The sequence below is a fragment of the Trachinotus anak genome, unplaced genomic scaffold, assembly GCF_046630095.1.
Source record: "Trachinotus anak isolate AG129_WGS33_773 ecotype Australia unplaced genomic scaffold, CSIRO_AGI_Tana_v1 ptg000051l, whole genome shotgun sequence".
Taxonomy (NCBI): Eukaryota; Metazoa; Chordata; class Actinopteri; order Carangiformes; family Carangidae; genus Trachinotus; species Trachinotus anak.
Window position 1 is genome coordinate 226260 of NW_027273902.1, and position 20191 is coordinate 246450.

Below are 20191 nucleotides of genomic sequence, written 5' to 3' on the forward strand. Positions count from 1 at the left end.
ATGGAAATGGAGAAATTAGGGAGGAGGGAAGGGAAAAGAGGGAGAGGAAAGAGGGTGTGTGTGTGTGTGTGTGTGTGTGTGTGTGTGAGTGAGAGAGAGAGAGAGAGAGAGAGAGTTGTGTGGTGTAAACCATGGGTGCTGGTTGATGGATGGATCTAGGTTCTGAAAAGCCACAGCTGCCACGCTCTTCCTAGAAAAAGATCCACAAGGAAAAGTGGCAGTATGTGGTTCAAGCATCTAGCATCCTCTTACTATTTCTGACCGGCGCTGCAGGACCCGTCAGAATGTGCACTGGTCCAGAAAGCCTCCGCCACAGTGTGAGTAAATCAGAGAATGTGTGTCTGTATTACTTCCTATGAATAATAAAAATGAAAATGTGAGGGTTCTTTTTTACTTTATTTAGCCTTGTAAATATCCGTGTGTGTGTGTGTGTGTGTGTGTGTGCTATGCTGCGCTGCACATTCGTATGTCTGTTTTCAATCAGTCCATTACACAGTAAAGCATCATTCTTCTCTCTGTCACAGTTGCCAGCTGAATGTAGTAAATGTATACAGAGCTGTTTTTACAATGAAGGAGGTACAGAGTGATGTTTTGTGCACCAGCACATTTTATCTCAAATAAAAAAAACCTGTGAATTTGATGTGGAAGACCGACACATGAAGATGTTGATAATCACTAGTTTATTTTATGACTAAGAGCTGTGATTAACTTTCATGTAAAAGATGAAAACCAAAGATTTTGCCTGAACAAGTCACAATTCAGCAAAATCCATCCAAATCCTGTCTGCTGATGAAGACCATGCAGTTCAAAAAGCTTCTACTGTAAGTGGCCCTTGAGTTTGGTCAAACTACCATTTCCATCTTTAGTAATAAATTAATATACAGCACAATCAACAGCAGCAACAACTTCTGTATTTTCCTGACACACATGTGAAAAGCAGGACCTCGACAACAACAACACAACAAGTCCTGCCTGACAGCAACTCTTCACCCAAATATCAGAACAACCTGTAACCACACAACCGTGTGTCACAGCGATCACAAACGGTGATCAGACAGGAAGTCCAACCTGTGGGACGACGACATGTAAACATTCACCTGTCGTTCATCAACCTGGCTCACTGATGTCAGGAGGCTAACGTTAGCCACTTAGCATGGCTGCTGGTTGTTCTGACACCTTCAGAATCATTACAGCTTTTGTCAGTGTCATTAACGGGCAAATCGCTTTGTGCACACAGCTGTAAAATCTATATTTTAAAGGGTCATTGTTACAGTTTTGTATTTCTCCGTAATGTAGCTCCATGTTCGCAATGCTACTGATAAAATACAGTGTAACACTACAACAGATTCAGGAATTCAGTTACACAGCAATTTCTGGGCAAATTAAAGTTGGCTAACGTTAGCTGACATTAGCCATCATAAGGTAGTGATCACATCAGACCAAGTAGCAGCAAAACTTGTGAGAAATGTGTTTTACTGCTGTTCACCTTCAGCTTTTAGTGTTTCCACACTGGGATAGAGCTAAATGCTCAACACAGTGTAACAGCAGCACAAACCGTCTGTTAACTGCCTCGGTCAGTCAGCTCTGGTCAAACATGTGAGTGTGCACAGCAAAACCAAAGCATAAGGCGTCCTTCAAAGTCAGACAGTCACAGTCTGTCTTCACACAGTTTAACAAAGGTTTTGGCTGCATAGTGTAAAAAGGCAGAGAAAATTAAATTACATTCTATTATAAATGATCTGTTTTTAGCACCTTTATATGAGTTTTAAATTGTTGCAGGTAGCTTGAAATAGAAGCAAAAATGATGAGAAACACCCAAAAAATGAAGGGAACCCCACCAGACTGGGGGGTAGAGATGGTCTGAACAGGCTGAGTTTCAGGAGTGAAACCAAAACATTACTTTGATACTTTCCTCTGAAGAGTATTTGAGAAGTTTTTCATTGAATGAATCAATAAAATCAAGATTTTATTGATTCATTCAATGAAAAAATACAAACTTCTCAAATATGAAACAAGCAGCTGTTGAAAAACTGAAATTATAATAAAACATTTAAATTCATTAAATAAACTGAATCCAGATTAAAAACAGTAAAACTCTGATCAAAGAATAAATAACAAACAATGAAACTGACTGAGGTTCGATACCCAGCGTTATGTGTAAAACACAAACCACTTCTTAGGCTCATTTTCGCTCTTGATGCTGCCTGTGAGATGTGATGCTGCTCTTCTTCTAACTGTCCTCCCGTCTATCACTGTAATCCTGATTTACAGTATCTTCTGCATCCCTCCTCCTCCTCCTCCTCTCAGTGACCTGAATCACCAGCAGCCATTGTGTGTGAAACCTCACATATCAGAAATAAATAAATCTTTCCCCTTGCTCTTGTCCCATGACACTGGACACACATGCATGTAAACACTGCAGTGTACATGTGAGTACACAAAGAGTTCAAACACACAAACTACGACCCTCACATATGCACACGCACGTACACGACGTCTGCATCGCCCCGTTTTCCCCTCAGGTTCTCAGGCTCGCAGCTTGCCTGTTTTTTTCCTCCCGCCGTCTTGAGAAAATAACAAATAGTACAATCTTCTTGCGGCCCTTTAGTGAACAACATCCATTCTAGCATGAACCCAGTGTCCCTTGTTCCCTCACCCATCTCCTCGGCGCCCCCACCCACCCCACTCCATCCCTGCCTCTAGAAGGTGAAGAAGTACAAAGAAAGGGATCAGAGCTTTTCCGATTCTTCCCTGGTTATTAACTACCATTTGTCCCCTCAGAGGGGCTGTCCCTCCCATTAACCCAACTGATGCTCTTTTCTCATGGAAATCAGCCTGCTGTTGCTGCCGCCGCCACCGTCTCTGCTGCCACTGCCACCGCTGCCCGCAGAGGTGCAAGGAATTGTGGGGGATTTTCAGAGGAGAAGACCTCCCTCCAGCTCAAAAAAAGCTCGCTCTCTCTCTCTATCTCTCTCTCTCTCTCTCTCTTTCGCAAACACACAAGCTTGCACACACACACACACACACACACACACACACACATCTACCATCTCAAAAACAGGCATGTGTGTGAGCTCTCACAGGCAGACACATTCACTCAATCACAAAAGCAAACATGAAACGTGCTGCCTCCAACCACAGGGGCATGGAAGTAATGTAAGGAAATGCATGGACGTTAATGAGAAGAAGCTGGCACAGAATATTTCAGAGAGTGGAGCAGCTAAGAATGCCTGGGCACCAGAATAACACAAATCATCAGGAGTTTATGACTGAGAAAAAAAAACACAGCAGTGGGAGAGACTCTGATTTTAACTCTGGACATAATCACCAACAGATAAAGAAAAAATAGCAGAAATGTAAGTTTGCAAGTTCAATTCTGCACAGATTAATTTTTAATGATATTTTTTACCACATAGGGAAATTTATTTTCTGACCATTAATTCACCTCTGATCTTTAGAAGTTTGACAGAACTATTAACATGTTACAAAAAGCTCTGTCACATCTGTCACTGCATCTGAAAACAGGTGCACTTGAATAACAACTGAATTTCTGAGAATCTCTGGAGGAAACTGAATCTTCTGCCGCTTCCATCACTAACAGGGCTGTTATAGTGCGAGGGTGGCAAACATCAACACATGGGTCTCGACTTGCACTTCACCCAGCAGCAACAAAGGCATTGTCTCGTGACAAACTCACTTCCATTTCCTTATTATGTAGCTGGAGGCCTGGATGGAGCACGTTGTCTCAAAAACACTGCAGCAGAAAAATGCTGGTGAAGTGAGCTGAAGTCAGACTGCACCAGAATTTATTGATCTGCAGATTAGACGTTCATCTTTTTCAGGTATTGGGGAACATTTAAGGTTTACATATACATACATACATACACACACACACACATACACACACACACACACACATATATATATATATATATATATATATATATATATGTGTGTGTGTGTGTGTGTGTGTGTGTGTGTGTGTGTGTGTGTGCGTGTATGTATACACACACACACACACACATAACATCATGTATTGTTGCAGCCATGTAATAACTACTGCCTTAATAATTCACCTCTTTTTTGCATCCTACATAATATCTCATTTAATCTCCAGAGCTGAAACAGTTGACAAAGAAATTAATCAGCAGTTGCTGTGATTTTGAACTTCAGTCATTTTCAAGCAAAAATACCAAACTAACCTCAGCCCATCAGTTCTGAGGACTTCCTGATTGTCAGTCAGTAATGTTGGAGTTTGTGGTTTGCTGATTGGACAAAACAAGTTGTCTGAAGTCTTGAGGAAACTGAAACAGGTATTTTTTTGCTATTTTAGATAAATGGAAATAAATAGTCTGGGTGAATTCTCTGTGCAGCAGCGGAGAGCTACCTACATGTGGAACCTCTACACCACAGGATGTCTGCCTATAGCCTATAGGTACAGCTGCTGCACTGAAAACACCTACATATCACAAGGTGCAGCCTCACTGTTCAACAGGGAAAGGAAGCGCAGAGATGCTGGAATAAATGATCCACTGAACTCCTGAGCATTAGTTAGTTCAACAGTTGTTTCTGCTTCTTTTCCACAAACCTGATTGAGAACAAATGTGTGAGGAGTAGAAACCTTCAGCCCCCTCAGCTATCAATAACAAGTGCATAAACTGAACCCCCACATTCTGACCCCTGCCCCCCTCTTTGGTGGGGGTCTTGGTTGTTATTTACCCGCTTCCAAGGAAAAGCTCTCTCTCTCTCTCTCTCTCTCTCTCTCTCTCTCTCTCTCTCTCTCTCTCTCTCTCTCTCTCTCTCTCTCATGCAGACACACACCATCCGATCAGCGACAAACATGACATGATCCGTGTGGATAACCCAGCCAGGAGGCCAGCAGCGGCGGCTCCACGGCCGCAGAGGACGGGTGGGCATCAGCCACTAGCACCGCTCCTGAATCACGAAGCCTGTGATGCACAAACACACAACTGCTACTCTCCTCCCCCCGCAAACAAACACACCGTGGGCCGGTCCCCGGTGGCCCTCGGCTCCGCTCAGCGGGCCACACTCGCCGTCTGCTCCGGGGACAAACTCACCGCATCGCCGCAAACTTGCAAAGAACATCAAGCGTCAGCGGCGACGGCGACATCGACGGGCCGCGGCGCGTTCACGGCTTCATCCGCCGCGTTCAGCGAGAAAAAGCCCGAGGAGCCGCGGGGGCGGCCGCCAGTTAAACCCCCACGACCCTCCACGCTGCGCGAAAAACTGCACAGACTGCGCGACGGAAACAACTCGCAACAATCCAAGTGTCGCGCACATCGATGTCAGTGAGCACAGAGTTGGTGTGAAGCTGGGACAAAGCTGGGACAAAGTTGGGACAAAGTTGGGACAAAGTTGGGACAAAGCTGGAGACACACACGCACTCCGCAGGACGTGCAGCCACATTATGAGGTCTGCAGAAAGAAAAAAACGAGCAGTTCACCCACCTAAAAGTTTCCAGCAGCGCATTAGTCAATCTCACATGGAGCCCCGGTAACCTTCCATCCCGGCCCGGACCAGAAACCCGCCGTGGCAGAGCCCACGCCGCCGCTCTCCGCTCCTTTCTCCGCTCGATCTGGTCTTTTATTATTTTGTCCGCTTTTCTCAGTGATTTCAGTATATTGCGGCCTGAGCGCGTCCGGCTCTCCTCGGCTGCAGCGCAGTTCTGGGGCGGTAAGCATTGTGGGAGTGTGACGTCAGGCCACTTTCACAAACTTTTTTTTTTTCAAGCAGGGACAGCTTACTGGTTTTTCAACAGCCTGCAACCAGCCCCCCAGTCACAAGCAACAGATCCAGTTCTTACACCTGCAGTTCAGAAATTCATCCATTCATTTATCCGCTATTTTAAAAAAAAGTCATCTTAAAAAATCCTGATTATTTGGCCTGTAGCCGGAGCCAGTCTGACAGATTAACCTCCAGCAGGAATGATTGCATGTTGCTGCCTATGGCCACATTCTACTCCATCAGCATTATGTTGCCTATTGTTTGAAAATATTTTCATGTTAATAATGGCCTTTGAGGCTTATTGCAGTTGTTAAATAAAAGGAAAAAATAATGGAAGAATGGGATCATGTTGATTTATTTGCTTCGTCAGCCTTTAAAAGTGAACAGCACATGAGACAGTTGTTATCTCAGTCATGAGCCCACAGCCGCGACCTGCAGACTCCGTTTCTCCCTCCATGTCAGACTCCTGTCACTTTTTAGCTTCTAACAGCCGTTTCCAGTGAAACTATACAGAACAAAAGTGGAATCAGTGCATTGTAATGAATCAACTCAACTTAGCACAATTTTTAAGACATTCACATCAGTAAAATACAGCTCGTATCTCTTATCGCCATAATTAAACATTAAGAGTTTCTTACATTTATTTGTTCTACTGTAACATTTTTCTTGTGCACATTAATCATAAAAATATTTTTATGGGGAAAAAAATAACCCAAAATAATTCATATATAAATTACATTTAAAAAAGCGTCTGAATCCCACGACACAAACATCCTATTTGTCTGAATGTGTTTAAAGCCAGTGACAGGGCTCGGCCCCACGTGTTGAAGGTAGTGGTGGTCCCTTCACTCCCACCTTGTTTTTTTGGGGCTTTTTTTTCGTGGGGGGTGAAAGAATTACTTCCAGGGCACATCAACTCGTTTCCTCACCCCCCCCCAGCACCTCTTCCCAGCCCCTCCACAGGCGTCCAACAGTCACACCAAGCCCGCAGGGTGAATGTGTTTGTGCAGAGAGTGAGTTTGGGGGGTGGGGGAGCAAGTCTTCAATAATGCTGCCTTCAAGTGCGCCCGCCTGCTCATATTTTACATTTACAGAAAAATAAATACAAAACTAGTGTCTGTGTTTGGAGAGCACACACGTTGGATCCGACACTTTAATGAACACTAACAAGAGAAACACATTTTGAGCCTGTTGATTGATTTAGAGAATGAATGAGGTGATTATATCATGAAACATATAATCTGCGGAGGAGTTTCACTTTCTATTTTAAAAGCACGGTTTGAAAAAACCCTGCTTCGGCTGCTGTTTGTTCACTGAATCAAAAAGCTGCAGTGTCACACAGAACCCCACTTACACGCCGGGTGACTCATATTCTGTGTTTGGGAATTGATCACGCTCTCGTGGTTGCCACATTTCCGACCGAACATGAAGGCACCAAAAGCCTTTTGGCGTGTTCAATATAGAGGAGCAGGCAGAAAATGCCTGTTGTTGTGCTTACATCACTTACAAAATAATGATGTAAGCAGTTTCTCCCTTCACAACATTAAATATTTGTTTACAAATGTGCAATTTTAAATGTCATTGATAAAAAGTGATGTTTTAATAACAAACTACAAATTTGAAAATGTATTGTGAACTTTTCAGACACATTCATAAGGTTATGTGTTATTAATTATTCATTCATTATTAAAACCATTAAAGAACTACTAAGAATGAAAGATTCGGCCTGAGAAAGCTTTGATTAAATTATGAAGGTTAAAATGTGAAAATAATACAGAACATCTTTACATTTCTAAATTATTTACCTCCAGATGTGAGACTTGATAAATTACATGAGCAAACTCAAAAACTTGATCAAATTGATGCAGTTATTGTTCGGCTACAGAATATGGTTAATCTAATTAAACATAATTATATCATTGTAAATTCTCTCTCTTTTTAATCCAAGAACCAATAAATATAAACTTACAAATAAAAATAAATAATAAATAATAATAAATAATAAATCTATTTAAACCATTGTGGCTTTAACTTTATAAAACAGCTGTAAATGTGAGCAAAAGAACAATTTTAAAGTTTTACAAAACCAGAGACAGCTGGTTATTTATCCTGGAATAAATGAAGACATCTAGAGAATGTATTGTCTGAAACACTTGGTTAAGTTATTTCACAGTAAACTCTACATGTGGTAGAGGGGGTAACATTACACAGAAGTTGCACATGAAATTTTCTATCAGTCTAATAATGAAATAACTGTGAGAATAAAACAGCCTCTATGCTCAGTAGGTTTACACGAGAGGTTTTGCATTATTACAGTGTCAGTGAGTTGTATGATCATTATACAAATGATGTGCGGTTATCAGAACTGCTTATACGATAACAATGTAGAAATAAAGTTTCATAGGGAAAGCTGTAGACCAGTCACAGTCTGATGCAGCAGTTGTGGTTATTTCTCTCCAGCAGCTTCTCATGTGAAGATGCTGCAAAACAAACAGAGCTGGACAAGAACAGATGATAGAGAAACAGAGGATGTTGAAGATGGATGAGGTGAAGCGATTTCCCAGCATGAGGAGGAGACTTCCTTCATTATGCCACTGTTTGTTTATTTGGATCACAGTGTGGTTGGTGCGACCACAGTCAGGTTGATTGCAGTTGCACGGTGGTCTGTTATTTAGAGCCGTGGAGTGATTTTTAACTGTCTTATGAAACGCCACATCGTGCCGTGGCACTGACTGACTCTGATTCTTCCCCTGTCTCTCTCATCTCATCCAGACTGTCTCTCACGTGCAAGAAACCGCCTTGCAAGCAGGAAGGGCAGCTCCGGAGCAGCCACGCCCCTCACGGCTCTGGCTACCACACACCTAATCAGTCCTGATTAGATGCGATGTGAGGGACAAGGTAGCCAGAAGTTATGATGACAGGACAAAGGAAAGCGATGAGCTCCCTTAAATAAAGCCTTCATCAGGGACTGAGCAGAAACATGTGTGTGTGTTTATGCCTGCGGGGTGCAACAGTAGTCAGATCTCCAACTTATTCCTCTGGTGTCATCCCAATTTACCTCTCTGTTCCTTTAAGGCCCCTCACTTCACAGCTCTTCTTTTAACACCACCAGCTTCATAATCACGCACACACACACACACACACACTTATCAAATTCTGGCAAGCACTCTCAGCCCCATCCACACAAACCTAAGAGATCCAAAATCAGCATCAGTGAACACAATGGCAATTAGTAAGGGGGACAATTTGTTCACATCTGGAGTGGATTTCCTTGCCACCAGAATACCCAGCAGTCCTTTCTTCCATGCTCTGGCGTGGTGGGAATGGCTATGTGTGTCTTTTTATGTGTTTTGTTTAAAACAGATGGGCGGTTTACATTAGTGGAGATGGGCGATAAACAGCTTGGAAATGAAAGGGGGGGGGGGGACCACCAGGACACAAAGAGAGCAACACCATCATCTCCTCCAGTTTGTACAGACACAGGACCGAGGCGTGTTGTGGACATACATTATTTCTCACTTTTGTCTGGGTCGGCTTTCCCTTAATTACAGCTGTGTGAAAATAGGTTGTTACCCTGTGGTGTGTTTTAATGAGCCTGCCTGACTAAATTTACTCTGTTTGGTTCACGGGCTGAGAAGACTGAAGAATCTTTGTTTCAGCTTTGTTTAAATTCAAGCATAAACGCCCAGTGACACCTCTCACAACACACGCGATGACTTCTCAGATGTTACACAACACCCTAACACCTGTTAAAGATGATGGTGCTGCACTCAGAGATAGCTGATGATCACATCCTGTGTGCATCACGTGACCACCGAGCAGCTGCCATGTGATAACGTCAGGGTAGCACCGGCACAGCAAAGGTGGGGAGTCCATCTCAGCTGGGTCCGACCTCTCTGCGATGAGGTGGGGTATCAGCCCACACCAGAGTCTGCAGCAGGTTGATAAGGTGGATGTGGGTGGAGTGTCCTGTCCAGCTCCACATCCACGTCACCAGAGGGAGATCTGAGCTAAAACTAACAACTAAAAATAATGACCAGAATTTTGTCAGCAGAGTTTTGGTAAAATTTCTTAACAACTTTAAACCTAAATAAATCTTTAGGAAAAAAAAAAGAGTTTGTTTTTTTTGTTTGGTTCTTGTTCATATTCAGTTTTTACCCACAAATCTACAAAAACAAGTCAGTGTCTTGTCAGCTTGTTTTTTTTTTGTTGGTTTCCAAATCTAAATAAATCTTTACAACCAAAATGTATGTATGGTTGTGTACATTACCTGTTTGTCACTTTTGTGTTAGACTCAGTTTCTATCCAAACAAACAGGGGATCTTATAGAGAGGAAGTAGAGCTAAAAATAGGCATTTTTTTCAACAGACTTTTGTTAGTTTGGCAGTTTTTTAGTTTTCATGACACAATATCTAATGAAATATTTACAGCCTAAATGAGTTTTGTTACTTTAATTCAGGTTTTGTCCATGTCACTAAGACACACCTGCCACCGGGGGGTTACAGCAGAGACACCACTAAAAATAAAAGTAATAGTTTTGTATTGTTTTAGCTTGTTTTTACACCACCTCAAAATCTAAATATATCATCACAGTTTTTTATTTTTATGTTAAATTGAGTTTTTATCCATAAAAGGCACCATTGTCAAGTGCAGGGCAAAAAAATAAATAAATAAATAAAGGTTTTTGTCAACAACATTTGGTTAGTTTTGGGTGTTTTTTTCCTGAAATCTTTGACATTTAAATAAAATCTAATGGCCAAAATTATTTAAAAAAAATGTTTTTTGTTATTTTCATGTCATATTCAGTTTTTATCACGTCATGAAAGCGTGTCTCCAGAAAGAGGGATCATAGCTGACAGGAAACCTAAAAGTGAAAATACGCATTTTGGCTTTTTTTTCTCAACACATCTAAATCTAAATAAATATTAAAGGCTGAAAAGTTTTGTTTTAGTTTTATGTTAAATTCAGTTGTTATCCATGTCACTGTCAAAGTTGGAGCTAAGAAGAAATTTAAAAATAAAAAGAGTTTTGGCTTAGTTTTCTTAACATTTCCCAATCTAAATAAAAACTAGTTTTGTTACATTTCTGTTTTACAGTTCATTATCCAGGTCACAAGGCGGTTTTCCTGCCAGACAGAGGATCTTTGCTCAAAAGGAAAAGTGAAACTGAAAAAAGACCTTGTATCAACAAGAGTTCTGTTACTTTAGACACCATCCAAATTAATTTTGTTACTTTTTTATACTTATATGGTCGATTAAATTTTTATCCACATCACTAAAACACTCCACTGTCATAGTGGGGTCCAAACTGAGAGGAAAACTAAAAAACAGTTTTGTTGGTTGTGACTATTTATCTTAGCACATTTATATCTAAATTAATCTTTAGAGACAAAACGAATTTTGTAATTTTTGTGTTCGATTTGATTTTATTCATGCTCTGAAGCACAATCCCAAACCTGAGAGAAAAATATAAAAATAATTAAAAGGTGTTTTGACAGCAGAGCTCTGTTATCTTTTCTCTAGATCCAAATAAATCTTAGACAAAATGAGTTTTGTCACTTTCATATCAGATTCCGATTTAATCTTTATCCAAACCTAAAACAAAATCAATCATTTTGTTAACAGACTTTTGCTCTAGGTTCAGTTAGTTTTCTGAAAAAACATCAAATAAATTCTACACAACTTTTGTCGGATTTTTGTGCTCTTAGTGTCAGATTCAGTTTATTTCCACGTCACAAAGGCAAACTGCTGCCAAACAGGAAAAGTAAAAATGAACATTTTTTTCAACAGAGTTTTGTTGTAGTTTTGTACTATTTTGAGGATTTTTTTCTTCACTGTCCTGTTTGTAGAAAAACTGCAGATTAGGAGGATTAAACATGAACCAAGTTTTAAATATATTTGGTCTCTGCCTGCTGAAATTGGGGAAATTACACCACACATGCTATAGTCACAACCTCCAGCTGAACTGAAAGCCAGGTTGTCAGTAACAACACAAAGGTCAACAGGAGGCGGGTTGTTTGAGGTTGACTACCTCATTTCCCTCTTGTGAAAGGCCACAGGCAGAGTGTCTGTTCCTCTGCATCAGCAGTGAGTAGGAGAGAGGCAGCGTTAAGACAGAGGGAGAAAGGAGGAAACATGCATCTTTACATGTTCTACTGAAATGCAAAGTGAAGCGTTGTGTGTCAGAGGAACTTATAGATGCAAAAAGGGAAATGAAATTACCAGAACACAGGACAGTGAGTCAGAGATATATAAAAAACAAATGCACAACCTCACCCTAAATGTTAACAACTGTATCATCTATTGATTTATTTATAATTTACAATCATTACCAGGTCAGACTCCATAAATATTTAATAAAATCTGAAAAAATGTAATTAAAGTGCGGTGTGTTTTTGTTGTGATGAATGTCATTTGCTCACCTGAGGGAAGTCTCTCTCTTTCTCTCTCTCTGTCTCTCTCTCTCTCTGTGTGTGTGTGTGTGTGTGTGTGTGTGTGTCTCATTCTCCGGCTGTGAGTTGTGGTTCTTTGCATTGTTATCATTGCTGTCATCTCTAACAATGAAAAACAGTGTGTGTTCAAGGGATGGGGGAGGAGCAGACACAGAGAACGACACAGGAAAAGAGGGAAAGAACAGCCAGCTGTCGAGCATCAGAGAAAAGAAAAACGAGAGTGATTGAACACAAAGAGAGAAAACGTTGGACTGGGTTGGCTGAGCTGGAGGATGTGGAGGGATTAAGTATCTTTCAAAGCAAAGGCCTGAGTACAAAACTTCTCAAACTCCTCATTGTGAAGAACTTGCAAAGAAAGACATGGAATTTGGTATGAATACAGAAAAATGAAAATTTCCACTGTCCTTATAAAGTATCTTTGATAGTGTTTTGGCCACATGTGCTATTTGTTAGATCATAATAATCTGTTATCGCCACATGCAGTTGTGCCTTCTATGCAGATCATATCGTGCATGCAGGTCAGCTGTGGCACTGAGCCGCTCAGCAGCAGATAATGAGCTCTTTAATGTGACATATTTAAGCAATTATCAGTGGATCCAGTCAAACAAGGCAGAGAGTCCACACATTTCAACGAAAGTAACAAAGGTTTGAGACCGCACCCAGGCCATATGTTGCTATGCCTACCCGGCACACTGGCTTTGGGCATGTTGAGCGCACATGTGAACATCTCATGAAGAAACTATAATGACAGAGCTCTGGGAATGCTGCGAGTCTTTATCATTGGATGTAGCACTGATTGGCTCCATCTGATTTCCACCAGGGAATCTGAGGCAAAGTGGGAAGGTCTGATGCATTTTTTCTCTTTGCAATGTGAACTTTGTGAGCCTTTGTCAGTCTACAGGAATGATCAGAGGAGAAAAAGCTAAGGATATTTTACTGCATCACTGATAGTGTTTTACTACCAAATGTGTTGGCAGCATGTGCTGTTGGTCATGGTTATTCATTTTTAAAGGTCCATATTTTGCATTTTTCCTGTGTTTTATTTTAAGTGTTGATATCCAGAGGATCTGAGGCTCTCCTCTGATTGGCTGACTGTTTTCTGAGTGATCCAATAAAAATATAGGAGATTTCCGGTAAACACTGAAACCAAACCCTGCAAGGTTGGATGGTGGGTCCAGGTGGGCGGGGCTTGGGGCGTGGCTGAGAGCGGTGACTGCTTTGTTGTGACATCACAAAGTTCCAGAAGTCCAGACGGCTGTGTGCATTTCTCTGCTCTCAGATGTCTTGGTTATCAGCAACGCTAATAACTAGAAAGGTGAAGTGTTGTTTTTCTTCGGTCTGGTTGTAGAAAATTATTTCACACTTTATATAAAGGGGAAAAACACTGACATGTATTCTCACATCCTCATTTTGCAAGAGCTGTGTCAAGTTTTCAACGGTTAATGTCTCAGTTTGGAATAAAACTTTTCACACTTTATCCACCCTGATGAAAAATCACAAAATTACTGAGATCACACTCTTACGATTGAGATGGTCAGTAGTAACTGATAGTGTCTTTCAAGTGATCTTACTGTTTTATGTTTTTATCTCCTACGTAGTTTTATTCAAGCAGGTTAAGGATTTATCTGCAATAATTGTTCAGTATCCCTGAATTATTACGGTGATTATATTTATGGTTATTTACAGCAGAGCAACTGAAGCTAACTGAACTGAAGGCTATCTATCTATTCTATTTTCTGGTTATTTAAGTCTGGAGATTTCTGTATTTGTGTGTTTTCACTGATTTAAAGTATATGGGGCTAAGTATAAAAGGTGACATCAAAAATTTAAGCAAACAAATCAGCAAACATATAAATCAAAGGTTGATGGTTGTGAGGGTTTTTGTACATTTGTTTTTTATGTTAGCCTGTTAATTTCTGACAGCTTCTCTGATTTGTCCAGTGATTCAAACAGGTCTGATGTTGTAGCCAATGAAGGCTGTTTCGCACCATTAGAAAATAATCGACCAATCAAAGCTTTGCAGGTGAGTTACAGCTACAGCTAGTTACCAGGCTACAATCATGAAAAACAGCAACAAAAAGTTGACGGTTAAAATCGGCTTACAGAAATAACTTTTTTTTTTTAAATAAGTCAAATAATATATAGCCTACAACCTATAATATAAAGTGCATACATGTATACATACACGTATCAGTTGGATCGGGGGGGGGGGGTCATACATTATGGCCAAACCGCTGTTTGTCCTTCAGTCTAGACACACAGAGAAATTAAAGTGTCACAACCAAAAGAGCCAAACTAATTCCCTCAAACAAATACTCTAACAAATACACACATGTAATACCTACACACACCCACATGCGTCCACACCCACAAATGTTACACAAACTAATGTTTACATAACACCCCCCCCCCCACACACACACACACACACACACACACACGTTGAAATAACAGAGCACTGTCAGTCAAATCTGATTAAACCACACCCACAGCAGTTTCAGAACTTTTCAGAACTTTGTTTGTTGAACCTTAACTATCATTGCTGCTTATTTAATCACTAATAATTAATTAATTAATTAATTAATTCTTCAGACAAAAAGGCTACTTAAAAAAAGTTTTACAGGCTTTACAGTCATTTCAGTTTCTGTTTAGAGCCACAGAGATATAAAACAACTTGAAGAGCCTGGACATGTCTACAGGAAACGTTTCCTGTAATTCTTCTCTACTCAGTCTGTTCCCTGTCTCTATGTACTGAACAACAGACACTGTAAATACTGTTTATCTGTCAGGGTTAATGGATACTACAACAATAATGTCTATTATACACACCGCACATTACACCTCCGGGACAGCGGGAGGATGTAGACGCGGGTCTTTGAATCCTTACGAAACCTAAAGAAGAAGAAGAAGACGAAGAAACGCGGTGCATGCTGGGATATGAAATGAGGCGCAATGGCGGTTGAGCGACAAGCCGCTCATGCTCTCACCCTGACGTGTGTATTTTCATCACTGCTGCTCCACACCTGCGGGACTCCTGCTGAACACCTGCAGTGGGATGAGAAAGGCTACGTTTTGTACTGCCCGTGCATGGGTAATTCACTTCCTGTAGCTCACACGTAGAGCTTTAGCGGAGCTAGCGAGTCCAACACTTCACTCACTCACAAGTTGAAAGTGGTGTTTTACATTCAGAAAGGCACACATCACCTAAATATGAACCCATAGCTCTGCTGGGAGCCGGTCCTCAGCTCGACGCACTGTGTAGGTGAATCATAAATCAACCGCGGGAAGTAGCAGTAGCTAGTTAGCAGCTAACTGGCTAGCTGAGCTTACTACAACTTAGTAAGTGGGTAAATACAGCTGTTACTATACTGTGATAACAAATTATCATTGAATGTGGAGCATGATAAACTGGGCTCACCTACATTTCTCCAGTCGCTGCAGTTTCCGTGCTCTGGTCCTGAGGTGTAACGTTACCTGTTGAACCGGCAGGTCGCTTTGGGAACCAGGCAGACCACTTCCTCGGATCTCTGGCCTTTGCAAAGATGTTGAACCGAACCCTGGCGGTCCCTCCCTGGATAGTGTACCGCCACCACACACCCCCCTACACCAATGTAAGTACAGTCAGTGAGGCATGAGCCGCTGTCATACAAATGTGATTATTTATGATGTCGATACATCCAGGCAGAACAAATACAATAACAAGAATACAAGAATGAAAGAATAAAATAAAATCTGAGAATAGAGACTAAAGATAGAAGCCACAGGACATGTGCTTTACATGAGTGCATTTCAAGTAGACATCATTAAATGCTATACAGAAAGGTGCGGGGGGGGGGGGCGTTCATGACAATGGAAGGTTGTTTGTGCAGACAGTGAAATTAGTTCAACATAGAGAGAAACCGAAACTGGTATCGATCCTATTGGCAATTAAATTGATTGTCTGTAGTATCAGTATTTTGGGATCAATCTGCCCTCCCCTAGAGCAGGATTCGTCTTTGACATTAAACACAATTAACTGTACATTGAATATATGTATAATGTGTAAATAATTTATACTATCTATATATAGATGTTTATCTTGGGGGTCTGAAAAGTGCAAAAGAAAACCAGACAGTATTGCAGTATAACAGATGTCATGACTTAATGTTGCTGGACATTGTTTTTCATACAAAATAAAGGCAGCTGGCAGGAATAACTTCCTGTTGCATGTAATCACTGGTTCTGATACTCTAAAAGCACAGGTGGAAATAATAAGGTCAGTGAGCTACAGTAGTGAGCAGGTAGAGCTAATGTTGTGAGTTTTTCCCTTTCTGACAGGTTTTCCTGCTTTGATCTGTTGTAATGTTTGCTGCAAAAAAGACAAGGATGAGTGCAGTCACAGGACTGGGTCAAGGCTTTTAAAGCTGTGTGCTCCATGGTCTAAAAGTTATAGTGAACTTTTGTATTTTCTCATTAATACGTGAATCTGGAGAAATTCCATATCTTTCTTACTGTCAGTGATGAGGTGTTCAAAGCCTCTGCACCGTTGAGCTCATTGTTGTCCAATAAGTGATGAAGCACACCTTTACACTGGGTGTCATGTCCCTCCATGGTGAACATATACACTGTGACTTATTTTGACTCAATCCCCTCATGCTGCAGGAACATTATTTACATTATTTACTCCTGTTTGGGTAATGTTTGCTAAAAATCTAGAGTCCAACAACTTTTGTAAATTACTGAGCCTTTTTTTAGATATGAAAACATATTTATCGCCCAAGTGAAGGAACCATAAGTTTTAAGAGACTGACATTTTTCAACTTGAACTGGACAGTGCTGTTTCATCTCACTCTTTTCTATTCTATTCAGGTGCATGTTCCCTACAGGGAGTTCTTCCATTTAGAGGCCCTGTCTGCTTACCACCGTGTGGTCAGTTTGGAGGACTTCATGGAGAAGCTGGCTCCCAAATACTGGCCCTTGGGACGGAGGAATGCCTACTGCTTTGAGACTGCTGCACAGCGGAGTGCAGACAAGAAATCCTGCCCTATGAAGGTCAGATTGTTTGGCTGATGGGCATCAGCTTGTCACTATCCGATGGTGTTTGATTCCTCCTTCAGATAGTCTGCTAATTTCACTTTCCGAAAGATTAGAAATAGTAAGTAAAGGTGGAAGTAAAGAAGCAGAGAATATGAATAATTTGACAGCAGATGAAATGGAGAATAGAAGTATGAAGTAAGTGAATAGGGTGAGGGTGAAATGCTGCCCTCTGGTGGCCAGCAGACCACCGGTTGTGAACCATATGATTATGAAACTGGTGTTATTGTTTTATTGCTCTGACAAAGATACATGGGTCTGATTCATTTTCAGGATGGGAATCCGTTTGGTCCATTCTGGGAGTACGTCGGGGTGGAGTTTGACAAGTCTGTCTTGTTTGGTGGTATTTCCTTTAGCGCCTACCACCAACCTCAGTGGATGAAAAAGTGAGCACATGTTTAAGCAGCACCCTGGACTGTAGACACATTTAGAATGATCAAAGCTGACATAGAACATAAATTATAAGGAAGAGTGTTAGCCTTAAACAAAACGACTGACCGACTGGTGAGGTTTCCATTTTCCACTGATTATTAGTGACAGAGATGATGCCTCCTCTGAAGATGTGACAGGCAGATTCTCTTCCAGGTTCCCTCCCTCTGAGCATCCTGTCCTGGCGCTGCCTGGGGCTCCTGCCCAGTTCCCAGTGATAGAGGAGCATGTGGGCCTGCAGCGCTATGTAGTGTGGTCAGACAACATGGTGAAGGAGGGAGAAGAGCACATTGCCACCTCGCTGACCAGGCCATACGTTGGTATTCACCTGAGGATCGGCATTGACTGGGTAAGATGAGCTTCACCATGAATGAGCTCAGGCTTTAGACACATATCTTTCATTGTCTCATTCACACACACACACACACACACACACACACACACACACACCGACGATCACATATCTGTCACATATCAGACAGTGGACTCCATGCCCCAGAGGAATATCAGGCTTTGGATACACATGCAACACTTGTTATTAGGATTCATATATTTCTCTTTATTTTTTAGTCATTGAATGTTATTTGTTGACAACAGTCACCAGATTTTTCACCTTTACAGCCCGTGGGAATGCACAGTGCAGTTCTAGGTCACCACCTACAGCAGCTAGTCAAATCTAAATCTCTTCTCTTCATCCACCCTTCCAGCAAAATGCTTGTAAAATGCTGAAGAGTGGCGACGCAGGGCCTCACTTCATGGCTTCTCCTCAGTGTGTCGGCTACAACCGCCAGACAGCCCTACCTCTCACCATGACCATGTGCCTCCCTGACCTGGCGGAGATTCGTAGGGCTGTCAAACTGTGGGTAAAGAAGACCTCTGCCCGCTCTGTCTACATTGCCACTGATTCAGAATCCCACAGCAGGGACATTGAAAAGCTCTTCAAGGGCAAGGTGGGTGTGTAAAGCCTCTCTCAAACATGTCATAAGTAACTCCAGCTTTAAATCAGACTCTTGTTTCTTTTGCTTTGTACAGCATCTTTGGTGTAGTTGAGAACTGAGAAATACTCTCACTTGGTTTACTGCATTTCCTCATTTCACTGTGGCTTCTACAGGTGAAAGTGGTGAGTCTCCAGCCAGACTCAGCCCAGATGGACCTATACATCTTAGGCCAGGCTGACCACTTCATCGGCAACTGCGTGTCTTCCTTTTCCGCCTTTGTAAAGAGGGAGCGGGATGTGCGCGGCCTTCCATCATCCTTCTTTGGCATGGACAAGCCTGGGAAGTTAAATCAGAAAGAAGAACTCTGAGTACAGGGTGTCATGTGGTCGCCTTCTGGACCCTAACGCTGGATGACTGCCATGAGGAGACAGGAGCGCATGTGAAAAGCAGAGAGTATTTATATTTTACAAGATGGTTCTTAATGAGTGAAGTGAGTTAAGAAATTAAAGCACAGTTCAAATTTAGATTGGGGTTTTAGTCTCTGAGAGCTGAGGAAGGGCTTATAAAACAGGATGTAGCATGATGTTTGTGAAATGTAATGACATGCTGCTGCTACCAAGAAACACTATGTTTTTGTCTGTTCCCTGCTTGAGAATCCCGTATCTGTATGTTCCCTCTCGAGACTTGGCTTCTACCTGCTGCTGTTCTCTACGCTGAAGCCAGTTTTCCTCCCCATGGGGGAAACACACGGTGTCCCCAACATTTCCTTTAGTTACATCTGTATTCTTCAACTGCAATCATGTTTTGCAATCCTGACATGCTAGCAGGACCTCTGATGACCTCAGTGAACCCTGGGAACGACTGATTGCAGCGTCAGCGATTATCTTCTCCCTCTCTCTTTTGCCCTCTTCCTCCTCTCTTTCTCCACTACCTCCCTCTCCCCTCCATCTCTTTGCAACTCGCTCTTTCCCTTCTACTCTGCCCTCCATTCCAAGGAGAGCACAGTAACTGATCCTCCTGTACATACTAATTATAGGGAGGGAAAACGGAGACAAGTCTTTCCACCTCTCACTTTACCAGGACCAAAAACTGATGAAATGTGTGGAACCCCTGGTCTGAATGATGCGTGAACAGTGTTGTTTATTTGGTGAATGTGAACAAATGTTATAGGGATGATTTGCATTGGTTGAATTGATTAATTGTTACTGAGAATGTGTTGCAAGCTAATTGTGTGAAAGCAGTGAATGCGATGATGTGTTAGTCGAATGTTTTCTACTTTGTTTTTCACCAATAAAGATAAGCAAGCTAGTTTTCAAAGAACCAACAGCCTCAGTCTGTTTCCGTCCCTCATGGAAGCTGAGCCCTGAGTACCGTTGAATCAGCTGATATACTAAGCTACGGGGGAAAAGCTTGTTGAGATTTGGTTGCCAGAGAAGTCAGAATACTGCAAATATGTATTCTTAATGAAGGGCTTGCAGATTCGTTATTCACAGTAGAATAAATATATTTTGTTGTTTTTTATCCTTCATATGCTCACTATGCCCTGTCATAAATA

At 41.6% G+C, this 20191-nt stretch overlaps 2 protein-coding genes and 1 long non-coding RNA gene across 5 annotated transcripts in view; 1 reads left to right on the forward strand and 2 right to left on the reverse strand.

Annotated features, from left to right (window-relative positions):
- The window catches only part of plagl2 (pleiomorphic adenoma gene-like 2), a 37016-nt gene extending 31348 nt beyond the window's left edge, over positions 1–5668 (reverse strand). For both annotated transcript variants that reach the window (XM_071473376.1, XM_071473377.1), the window contains exon 1: positions 5469–5668. The gene's annotated coding sequence lies outside the window, so the exon portion shown is untranslated. The remainder of the gene's footprint in view (positions 1–5468) is intronic.
- A 3783-nt stretch (positions 5669–9451) lies between these two features.
- On the reverse strand, positions 9452–15114 carry LOC139615421 (uncharacterized). Its single transcript, XR_011687371.1, has 3 exons — positions 15026–15114; positions 14382–14446; positions 9452–13503 (listed from the first exon to the last, which is right to left on the reverse strand). It is a non-coding gene; the product is annotated as an uncharacterized lncRNA (long non-coding RNA).
- On the forward strand, positions 15084–19956 carry pofut1 (protein O-fucosyltransferase 1). 2 transcript variants are annotated; one of them, XM_071473354.1, is made up of 7 exons: positions 15084–15287; positions 15686–15807; positions 17045–17227; positions 17543–17655; positions 17855–18047; positions 18406–18648; positions 18810–19956. In XM_071473354.1, the coding sequence occupies exons 1-7, from the start codon at positions 15149–15151 to the stop codon at positions 19002–19004; spliced, it is 1188 nt and encodes a 395-aa protein (XP_071329455.1). In that variant the 5' UTR covers positions 15084–15148; the 3' UTR covers positions 19005–19956. The 2 variants fall into 2 exon arrangements, with proteins under 2 accessions (XP_071329455.1, XP_071329456.1); XM_071473355.1 differs by having other exon boundaries at positions 15146–15287; positions 15629–15807.
- Positions 19957–20191: the final 235 nt, after the last annotated feature.

Excerpts from the sequence above, each read along its gene's own strand:
- pofut1 (XM_071473354.1), top strand. The coding sequence starts at position 15,149 with ATGGCGGTTGAGCGACAAGCCGCTCATGCTCTCACCCTGACGTGTGTA. Across the intron at positions 17,656-17,854 it reads CAACCTCAGTGGATGAAAAA|GTTCCCTCCCTCTGAGCATC; the intron begins GTGAGCACATGT and ends ATTCTCTTCCAG. Across the intron at positions 18,649-18,809 it reads AAAAGCTCTTCAAGGGCAAG|GTGAAAGTGGTGAGTCTCCA; the intron begins GTGGGTGTGTAA and ends TGGCTTCTACAG.